Genomic DNA, 11,569 nt, shown 5'->3' on the forward strand with positions numbered 1-11,569 from the left:
GCTGCCACAGTGTTGAAGAGGATGGATTCATGTTGTATGGGTAAAAATATTAATAGCCGCACTCTCGGTTATGAGCATATTTAATGTACATTAGACATTATTGTAGAATTTTGATGGGTTTGTGGAGTTGGTTGTACGTGCGGGCTGTCATTAGGGATTTGTGATGTTTCTTATGTTGACATGAATACGAGGATATGTCAATTTATATATATGTACTAGCTGTCTTTGGAGGTTGTCTTTTATTTTTATCAATGCTAGTTGTTCATGTCACTTTGTTGATTAGAATACTTTTCGCTAAATCAATTAACCTTTGGCCTTCCATTGTTGAATCCATGCATCCTCCTTAGGGGGTGTGTCTTACATAACTCTTGCAAGTACCTTCATACTCACCTTATTTTGTTGATTGTTTTACTTGTACCCTGTCAGGTCTAGTGAGGTGCTTGCTATACTACTACTAACCCTAGTGGTGCTTATGAGTAATGTGCCACAAGTCTTTTGTTTACTTTTACGAATCCTTCTGTGATGTTGATGTCAAAATGTTAGGATTAAACTTGTTGTATAACTTAAATACCTAGCGATATGTTAAGTCCATTGAGAGCTTGATGAACAACTTATAGTAAGGGCTCTTGTTTAAATTTCAGAACCTAGCACTTGTCATTTGGAACAGGAAGATATTTGGAGACTTGTAATGTAATTTAAAATTGCACTCTATCATGTCTTGTGATGAATATGTGACGAAATACCGTTATGTGTGTGATCTTGAGCACGTGGATGACACATATCGGGAACTGCTAGAATTGCCTTTGCTTTAATTGAGAGTTGGTTGCCATGTCATAGGTTTTAGATATGGTTTAACATTTGACTCGCGTCGTTCTAAGCTTATGTTAAATCTCATCTAAATAGACAGCCAGCCCACTCAATTAAATCAAGAACAATTTGGACGGTTCTCACACGCGCTCAGCCCCAGTGTGACCAGTTGCACATTGGGCAGTCCCTTTTCAAACGAGAACTTTTCCTGAATGCTAGGAAACTTCAAATGTTTTCTATTTTTTTTTAAATTCTTCTACGGAATCTTTGTGTTCCAAATATACACTCATTTGGTACTAATTGCAAGAGAAAGCTTCCTGGGAAGGATGCATATTGTAGGGAATGTGATTAGTTACCCCAACTAAAATGCAGAGTTATGATCTACAGTCCACCATCGGTTCCAGGTTAACTGAAGATTCTGGTACCAAATTATGCATCCAGAAATATATGAAACCAAATGATCTAAAAAACCTCACAAGTAGTGACAACTTACTATTCATCGTACCAACGTCTCCTCTGCATCATCGCTGGCGTCAGATCATGCAACATTCGGACTTCATAGACACGGATATTAACTTTACTGACAAATGTATCACGCAAGTAGCAGGCTATCTTCAACCTCTAGGCTACCTTCTCAGCTCTCAACTGAACAAGTTTAACCACGGACAAAATGCGGCATTCCGATACCATCTATGAACACAATCCCAATCAATAAACTAGTGTTTATTTGTCGATCCAAAGCATCACTTAGTTTCCAATTCTTTTGACTAAACAGCAAACGAGCAGGTAAGCAAGGCATCATCATGTCACACTAGCAATCAGGACTGCTCGAAAGCAGAAACAGCAAATCACGCAAAGCAGCTCAATGCCATTATCTCATAATGTTGTTGCAACTTACAGCACGCAAACATTATCATTGCTGCTTAGGAGGAAACCAAAGAAGAGAAAAACTAAAAAATAAAATGGGAACTTGCAGTGCCAGTTGCCTAAGGACCAAATTACAGTGCTAAAGGCAGGCAAGCTCTCCGTTCTAAAAGCCGAGAGCTCAGAGCTCGGCAAAATTCTTAGGGCTAAATAGAGCTTCCAATCCTCAATGGACGACCAATGCCACCGAATTTCTCAACTGCTGGAACAAAACTTACAAAGCCAGCAAAATGATGGTGGTGGTGCTGGCAAAAATTGCAATGGTGATGATGATTGAAATCATTGATCATCGACCCCGGTACTCGGAGCATCAGGGGAACTGGGCGTCAACTGGTCCAGTCAACAAAACCATTCCAGCCATGAATATGTCATCGTTGAATGACGATGAGGAGCCAACTGAACTGAGGGAGGATATCGCCGTGCTGTTCTCCTCTTTCTCTTCAATAAGGATTTCTTGATCCTTGCAGTTTCCACCGCAGGATGCTTTCTCACCTCTGCAAAGGGCATTAAGCAAATTGTTCAGTATTTCTTGGTTCTTCCAATGAAACATGACAGCAGTTCAACAGTGATTGTTCAGTGTATCTATATAGATGCTCCCCATTTCACAATTCTCTATTTAAAGAAATGCAATCCAAAACTGAGGAAGCAATCAATCTATCTATTTCACGAGTTCATCAACCAATGAACACATCCAGATGCTACTAATGCGAATGCCCCCAAGAACAAAATTCGCAGCACATAGATCTAACACAGAAAGGATACATCGCAATCATTAGTTAACAAGAAATTGTTGGGATGATTGTGTCAACATACCGATAAATGCAAGAGTCGTTGCCATCCAGCTTCTTGTTACAAGACAAGCAAGAGGAGCTTAGGAACTCCTCGCCTGCGTCGCCGGAGCACTTCACCAGCCAGTAGGACTCAGCTCCTTCCTTCACTTCCATGGCTTCCATGCTCTCACCATCAGGCACACGCACAGTGATGGGCTCCAAGATGCAGTCCCCAAAGATGCGAGTGGTCTTCGGGTTAGGACCGTGAGCAATGATGCAGGTGTAGTCCTCCGACTGCTCCACCTCCGTCGCCGACACCGACCCGATGTACCGGCGTGGCCCGCCGATCGACGCCGGCAGCGACCCGGGCGCTGGGAACTTGCCAAGATCTGCCGAATGGCTGCTCACGCCGAGGTGAACGCCACCGGGCACGATGACCTTTGGACCAGACTTCACATCCCCGTAGGACCTGCTGCACGGCACCGGCTTGCCGCCTGCGCCGGCGGCGGTCTCCGCATTTCCGAGCTCCAGGGGTGCGTGGGCGCAGTCTCTCGGCTGGGAGGCGTAAGATTTGGTGAGGCGGATCGGCAGCTTGAACAGCTGCCGCATCGGGGGCCCGAGCAGGCGGTTCTTGGCGTCGGCGGCGGGCTCGGCGAGATTGTCAACGAGGCCGCCGAGCCCGACGCGGTGCGAATCCCAGCTCCTGGGCGAGCGCGGCGACCGGAGCAGCGAGCCGCCGGGCACGGCGAAGGGCCTGAGGTCGAGCGGCGACGTCGGGCTGCGCGCCGCCGTCGGCGAGTCACACTCCGGGGCACCGAACTTGGCTGCCCTGAGCCCCACCAGCAGCCTAGGCACGGCGAAGAGCCGCGGCCTCCCCGCACCCGCACCCACCCCGGAGCCGTCGTCTGCCGCCGCCACCCTCCTCAGCAGCATCCTCGCCTCAACCCCTGGATCGCAACCAAGATCAGCGCAACGAACCGGCCCAAGACGGAGGCACCGAAATGCGAGCAAAATATCAGCACGAAACGCCAAATCGGTCCAAGAACCACCGGAAACTCCACCCCAAGAACAACGCGGTGCGCAAGAGGACAAGGCGCCCGAGCAAAGGCGAACGGCGACGGGGAGATAAGGTCGGATGAGGAGAAATCTCTCATCAACTTGCGAGCAAGAAAACAGTCAAAACCATTAAACACCCATGCACGCACGCGTCCCGTCCCGTCCAATCCCACCTGATCAGCAGCTCCGTTCTTGTTCTCTTCCCTCCTCGCTCTCTCTCTCTATATCCTGGTCTCTCCCTCTCCACAATACTCCAGTGGTGCGAGGAGAGAGGAGGAATGGATATGGAGCCTGTGAGCGCACAGGCGCAGTAAAATGCCACTGCGACACTGCAGTCACTGCTCAGTCACAATGCCTCTAGAGCAGCAGCAGCATTTCTGTCTCCTCGTTCTCTCTCTGTCTCGTCGCTTTGGCGTGCAGCGCATCAAAATCATAGGAGGGCAGAGCAGACCAGGGGCCAGAGAGCAGAGAGGTGACGGGTTGTGGGCTGCCTGCGCCTGCGCCTCGGCTTGCTTGTGAAATACTCCTCCCCTCTCCGCCCATTCATGGCTGCCAGTAGAGGGTAGGCATTAGGGCTGTCAACAAGCTAACCGGGAGCCGGTCGATTTCGATTTGAATTAAAAATCAGATCAAATCTATAATTAGGTTTGAGCTTAACTGGTTAGAATTTTGAACCGAGCTCTGAGCTTAACTGGTTAGAATTTTGAACCGATCTCGAATCGAGTCTAGAGCAAATCGAGTTTGAGTACCTCTCGAGTCTCAAGTTTTTTTATAATCTTATCTATGAGCCATATGTATATGTAGTCATGTGATCTTAAAGTTACATAATTGAATTTTAGTTAAATTATGAGGTTAAAAAAATAAATTTAGCTAAAGTAAATAGGTACTCATTTTGTCTCAACAAAAATCAATTAGAGTTAGCCGAGCTTTTGACAAACTATTTAAGCTTAAACTCAAAGACTCACAAGTTTGTGACTAAATTTAAACTTGGCTGGTTAACTTCTGAAGCTAAACCCTAATCATGCCTATAGTGAGTTGTTTAAATAGCTCATGATCCTCAAGTTGTTTTTCTAGACAATGCTAGTAGGCATGCTGCGATTGTACTTATATAAAATATGGTCTGTGTCAGTACGACGATTTTTTGTTTTTCTTTGGGGTTTTTTTTTCCCCCCGGGTGCGACCAGCGATTTGAATTTCATTTTACAATTTTTTTCACAAGTAAAAAAGACCAAAATTCACAAAAGCTTGTCAAAATTTTGATTATTTTTCATCACCTACTCTATTGATCTCACATGTAAATAAAAAAATTAGAATTAGATATTTTATTTTCTTCCCAAATTCGCGCAATTTCGATCAAATTCTAATTCCTGGGTGCAACAGATGTGCCAAGGTAATCAGTCCTATCTATGCGACGAACTAGCGACCGAGGAGCCATCGAATCGATTTTGTCCATCCGATTTGCCGTTGGTAGGATCTCAGGGTTTGACCGCCAATAGGGCCAGTATGACCGTCAGGCGGCGGTCTGACCGCCGACATACCGTCAGTCTGACCACTAGAGGACAAAACCTTCTGCACCCATCGGTATGACTGCCAGCCCTTTAAAGCTATATGTACTTAGTTACCTTATTCAGGGTTTTAAACTTCAGAATCCTAATCATTTGGTGATCTTCTGTAAATGTTTTCAAAACACGATGCTCTATTATTATTCAAGCATGCATCATTTGCATATTTTTTTTTCATCATTCATTTGTTTATACAATGCATTCTTGTTTCGTTAAGAGAGTATCGTGCGACGGTCTAAGCGAGTAAAGACGACGCTAATCTATTTATGAGTGTTGTGCCGGGAGTATTAGACAACCGCCAGAGCAGTAAGCAAAGCATCTAAGCATACTCAACCTACTACTTTGGATCTCGTATTATATAACTTTATAAATTACGCTTTATGTATGTTTGCATGAGTAGTGAGTCCATGTCAGATTTATATGACTAGAATATATATTGATTTGTATTACCTTTACATTGAGTTATTGATTATCTCTATCCTTATAGCCTTGATAACTTTATTGGTGTCTAACTTAAGAGTTATTCAAAATACATAGCCTTGATAACTTTGTTTACAAACACAATGACAATGATATGGGTTATATGAGATGTAAGTATGAGGCGAGATGTGGGCGGTGCTAGGGATATTTTTTTCACCGGAGGAGTTCCTCAGTGTAATTCAGGAAAGGAGCACGGATGCCATAGACCGCTTGCATCGTTTAAGCATCGTCCGTCGGTGTCATTAGCTTTAGCACTTTCCGTACAACCACATATTCTGATAATGGACGAATGAGCCGAGTATCATACGTTGTGTTGACGATTGTCATGTGTCCCTATGATGTGTAAAAATAAATAAAGGAGAAGCAAGGTGGCGGGGAGCTCGAAGTGTCTGGGACACGCTCGCGGTAACCCCGATGCCATAGAGACATGTGTAAGTGGGTAGTTCCGAGTATGAGAAAGATTGTTTCGGGAGGTAAGAGGATGGACCTGGATCATGTGGGCAAAGTTGTACCCCCAGCAGGGTGTAAAAACAATTTGAATTATTGTTCTCTTGGTCATGAGCATACTTCTGTCCATCCACATCAGTCATAGAGTCGCGAATGTGGGATGTTGTGATGTGGCATTTTGGGTTATGGTTGAGCTGGTTCTATTTACAGATATACTTATTCCAGTTACATATGTTCTTGTAATAATTATGAGATAGAATGATACATGTGGTTAAATATAGAAGCTCACATGTCTATGTCAAGTTGCATTTCACTTATGAAATTTACTTAACCATGTGGTCGATTCCTTACTAATACCTCAATGCATTTTTCTTAGATTCGGGCTATTATATGTACTCATTATGAATTAAGACTTGCGAGTATCTTCGTACTCACACTGCTCTTTCAGGTTCTATAGGTGAGGAGGAGTTAGCGTTTGGCTACTTCATGCCCGCCGATGTAGGTGGCGGGAATGAGTAGTGCAAACTACTCGTGTGACGTGCTTTTGGGTGGAGCCTAAGGGCATATGGCTTCACCTAGCTTTTGGTCTTGATAGGTGTTACTTTTTCGCTGCGTAATTTCTCTAATTTTTTATTGTAAATTGTGTAAATGGTCTAACACTTAAGAACTTGTAATAGAATTTTAACTACTCGCTCTTTCTTAAGCTTTGTTGTGATGTTATATGTTGGAAAGGCATGTGTTCTGATCTTAGGCACAAAACACATGTCAGGACTACCGGGATGGTATTCCGGTTAATCATCATGGTCGTTATTACGTAGATGATCATCCTAATGATTAATTGGAATACTATTTGGACGGTTCCTCGCATTTGTGTGTGTGTGTATATATGTATGTATGTATGTATGTATGTATACATATATATGTGTGTATATATATATGGTTCTTTAGAATTAGAAAGCTTTTCAAGAGGTGACTATTATTTTTATCCCTCATAAGGGCCTATTTGAGAGCGCCTCAGCTCTAAACTCCACCGTGGATCTGGGCGGAGCCCTTACAAACACCCTAGCTTCACCAATTCATTGATCAGCCAACTCCATAAAGCTACTCCTCTTGTAGATCATTTTGGTGAAGCAACTAAAAGGGTACTCCACGAATCCCATTTTTATGTGTCCTCATAGAGTTAGGGGATAATTACCCACCACTGCCACTAGGGTAATACCCTACGCATCCAAACCCTTGCCCAACTTCTCCTAGAGGCGATTTCTACACTAGCCCTCGTCCTCCCACCACCAGTTGACTTTGCCCAACCCTGGCCACCTCCGCCTGCCTCCTCCCGCAACTGGCCACTGAGAAGATCAAGGCTACCGGGGGTGTCGTCGTGCTCACAACCTAGGGGTTCGGTCCTTCGGGTCGTCACTTGGTATTGAGATCTTTACCTAAATTAGTAGTGATTTCTTGTTTCATCTATTTGTGCTAAGAATACTTGACAGTGGAGCGTGTATAAGAAGAAATGTTAGGAGCCATGAGAAATTATTGAGGATGTATGATGTTTTATACAAGTTTAGATTTAGACTTTAGAGCTATGTTATTAACTCGTGGATAACAAAGTACATTTCGTGTTCCAAAAAAACTGAAAAGAGGATGCGAGTTAACAAGGCAATTGAACCTCTTAGGCCGCGATAATCTCTCACGTATAAGCATTTTGCATTGTACATGCCCTAACCTATTTGTTTTTAGATATTACTCTACAATTATTGTAGCAAATGCCAAAGTGAATTATACCTCAATTTGATGATACTTCGCATACAAAAAAGCCATACCCAATTAACTATACATTTAAGCCATTGTGCTCTGTATTACATTAATTACTTATGAAGCACACAGCTGTTATACGTATGCTGAGCACCTACGTTTGATGCCACAAATCACAATCCAAGTCATATTCACTTGGTTGCTTTATTTTTCATAAATTTGTTGATAGCTCCAAGTTGAAGATACACTATCTTACTCAAACATGACAAAAGAATTTTGTTTGTCCTCATCCAGCCCGTGGTAAGGTGATTGTCTCATCCCCCTCTGCTCTCTAGAGATGCACTTCTAGGTCTCCGTAGAGTTCTATTGCACTGCAGCACTTTTGCTTTCTACTCTCTCACTATCCACCTTATGTTTTTTTCCAGTAATCTTTTCCATACTATCAAGGAAAAAGGCCTAACATATGTTGTGTCTAATGGTGCAAAATTGTTGTAGTGTCGTGCCAATTCTTTCTTTTTCAAAATGTTTCTTTGATTTTTATTAGTACAATGTAATCGAACCTTGTCTCAGATCCATCCAGTCCATTGTTTGTTTCATTGTTTGTATTCTCAGTTGCTTTGTTCCCAAACTTTTTGGTATTTTTCGAGGTTTATACAACACAAAACTTCCAGTGTGCACATCCATGAGATGACCAGATCAAAATAGACACAATTTAATGTAAACGGGTATGCCTTTTCTTTTTGAAAGTTGTGTGCCCTTTGGCCCTTTTCTTAATGATAATTGTGCTGCATTTTTTTATATAATATGAATGATTAGTTAAGTGATATATTCAATAGATGGCTTCATCAATTGATTGAAACCTTGACAACACGAAGATCATTTGTGAGTTGTTTGCCAAACAAGTTGGGAAAGGGAATTGGCCAAACACCCATCTAAACTCTGTAGGTTGTGTTGAGGTTCAACAAAAGTTCAAAGAGAGGACTGGCATTGAGCTATGCAAAGGTCAAATTAAGAACAAGTGGGACAAGTTCAAGATCGAATTGGTGGCATGGCAAAAGTTAATGTTGAGGCAAACAGCTTGTGGATGGGACAATGTGAAGGGTAAGATCAAAATGGATGATGAATGGTGGAAGAAGGCAAGGAGTGTACGTGTTGGCACTATCCTTTTTTTTTCTTGTCCATTGGTCATGTTATTAGTGGTATTAATGTAGTTTTATTTGTGCAATTTACCAGGAAATTCCACATTGTGGCAAGTTTAAGAAGCTAGGTCTACAAAATGAACATCTTGTCCTATAGATGTTTGGTGACATGTCGAATGATAGTGGAGATCATTCGACATGTGTTTTACTTATGTATCTATAGGTCAGCTGGGAGCTATGCATGACATAAGTGTGTTCTACAATACGATAAGAGTGGACAAAGATTTCATGTCACATCCTCCACAAGGTAACATGGTTATGAGCACGCATGAAAATACCTTTACTTATATCAATGTTACTAAATAATAACTTGTTTTATATTTTGCATGCTTAGGCAAGTACTATATTGTGTATACAGGCGATCCTAACCGCCATGGGTACCTAGCTCCTTACAAGGGTGAAAGGCATCATCTACCCAGGTGGCATAGAGGTATAGAACCAAATAGTCTAAAGAAAAATTCAACTGAATACACTCATCTATCTGTAATGTTATTGAGCAAGCATTTAGCGTATTGAAAATGACGTGAAAAATTCTATACAAGATGCCAAGCTATCCGATGGACAAACAAAAAATGATTGTTGATGCTACTATGGTGCTTCATAATTTCATACGTGAGCATGAGAGTGAGGACTTAGACTTTGCTAATTGTGATCATGATCCTAATTATATCCCTACCATCCTAGAAAGGTATACCAAAAATGCAGTTTCTCAACTTGCATATGATGGGTCAACTTCTGTATCAAACATTGCGACTATGAACACATTTCATGATGAGATGGCAAGTGCTCCTGCTCTTGTTTGGAACTAGTACATAATGGCATAATTGACTTATTTGAGTATCTATGATCATTGTAATTGATTTAATTGAGTATCTACGATCGTTATAATTGACATAATTGAGTATCTATGATCGTTGTAATCGACATATTCGAGTATCTTCAAAATCTCATCCGTCAACCAAACACACTCCCAAGACATTCTTGCAATCGTGACGTAGCGTGCTTATACTTGTTTCTTGGTGTACACATGACAAAAAACCAGTATCATACGAGGCAACGAACCCATGAATGTTCTTGACACGGTGTGGCCACACCCAATTTTCATCGCATCAACTAGTATCGTTCATTCATTTTGTATTTGCAGGTGTATTTTCTTAGCAACTGAGCAGTATTTATGCGTGAAAAGGGGTAGACAATGAGTTAATTTAGCAGACTCATATGCTATTTTTACTTAGCACTAGCAAAACAGCGAAGCGAAAATTTGACAGCAAGAGTTGTCCTCATCCGATTTCCACAGTAGCTCAAAAAGGCAAAGATAGAACAAATAAGTACATTTTACTCCCTTAAACTATCACGTTTGTCTGGATAACCCTATGAACTTTTAAACCGTCTATTTTACTCTCCAAACTATCAATACCGTCCATTTTACACCCCGGAGTGGTTTTTCTCGATGGTTTTGATGATGTGGTGGCGGTTCCGCCACGTGCGAGTCTGAGTCAGCGTGCTGACATCAGCGTTGCGTAATAATTCGATTTTTCTTTAGAAAAATAATTCATGAAAATAGATTATTTCGAAAAATAGGTTTTATGTTTAGAAAAAATCCAAAAAATATAAAATGATTTAGATAAATATTTTAATATGTTTTTAGCTCTTTTTTATTTTTTTAAATATTATTTAATATTTTCTAGTGTAAAAATTATTCCAAAAATGTTAGAATAAATGTTTTAATTTGGAAAATAGTTTTAGAAAATATAGTTTAAAAATATTTCCTTTGATAAAATAAATGCTTTTAATATGTTTTGTTGTATATAAAATTAGTTTTAATTCTAAAAAATTAGGTTTAATTCCAGAAAAATAGTTTTTGTCATTTTTAGCCGTAGTTTTCGCGTCGTTTCTTGCCATTTAAAATTATTTTAGCCGTACTTTTTGACACATTTTGGGCACATTTGAGCTTATTTTGGCACATTTGGACACATTTGACCATATTTTAGCCTTATTTGGGCACATTTGGGGCACATTTTAGCCACATTTTGAGCATATTCATTTTTGCTAAATTTGGGTATATTTTGGGCACATTTTTAGGCATATTTGATCACATTTAGACACATTTTAGCCATATTTAGGCACATTTTGGACATATTTTGGGCACATTTTGAGCACATTTTAGACATATTTGGATAAAATATGGCCAAACGTGCCTAAAATATGACAAAATATACCCAAATATGCTCAAATATGTGCAAAATATGGTCAAATGTGCCTAAAATATGCCCAAATGTGCCAAAATATGACCAAAATATGTCTAAATGTGCTAAAAATGTGTCCAAATATGACCAAAATGTGCCTAAATATGACCAAAATAAGACCAAATATGATCAAAATGTGCCCAAATAGTACCAAAATATAGTAAATGTGCCCAAAAAATGCTCAAATGTGCTCAAATATGCTCAAAATATGCACAAAAGTACGGCTAAACGAATTTTAAACGGCTAGAAATGACGTGAAACTATGATTATTTTATATTTTTTGGATTTTTTAAACATAAACCTATTTTTCAGAATAATCTATTTTC

At 40.8% G+C, this 11,569-nt stretch overlaps 1 protein-coding gene across 2 annotated transcripts; it reads right to left on the reverse strand.

Annotated features, from left to right (window-relative positions):
- Positions 1 to 1,669: 1,669 nt before the first annotated feature.
- On the reverse strand, positions 1,670 to 4,049 carry LOC133884249 (FCS-Like Zinc finger 10-like). 2 transcript variants are annotated; one of them, XM_062323602.1, is made up of 3 exons: positions 3,731 to 4,049; positions 2,545 to 3,448; positions 1,670 to 2,225 (listed from the first exon to the last, which is right to left on the reverse strand). In XM_062323602.1, the coding sequence occupies exons 2-3, from the start codon at positions 3,432 to 3,434 to the stop codon at positions 2,042 to 2,044; spliced, it is 1,074 nt and encodes a 357-aa protein (XP_062179586.1). In that variant the 5' UTR covers positions 3,435 to 3,448; positions 3,731 to 4,049; the 3' UTR covers positions 1,670 to 2,041. The 2 variants fall into 2 exon arrangements, with proteins under 2 accessions (XP_062179586.1, XP_062179585.1); XM_062323601.1 differs by having other exon boundaries at positions 2,545 to 4,049.
- Positions 4,050 to 11,569: the final 7,520 nt, after the last annotated feature.

The sequence above is a fragment of the Phragmites australis genome, chromosome 11 (assembly GCF_958298935.1).
Source record: "Phragmites australis chromosome 11, lpPhrAust1.1, whole genome shotgun sequence".
Classification (NCBI taxonomy): domain Eukaryota; kingdom Viridiplantae; phylum Streptophyta; class Magnoliopsida; order Poales; family Poaceae; genus Phragmites; species Phragmites australis.

Excerpts from the sequence above, each read along its gene's own strand:
- LOC133884249 (XM_062323602.1), bottom strand. The coding sequence starts at position 3,434 with ATGCTGCTGAGGAGGGTGGCGGCGGCAGACGACGGCTCCGGGGTGGGT. Across the intron at positions 2,226-2,544 it reads AACGACTCTTGCATTTATCG|AGGTGAGAAAGCATCCTGCG; the intron begins GTATGTTGACAC and ends TGCCCTTTGCAG.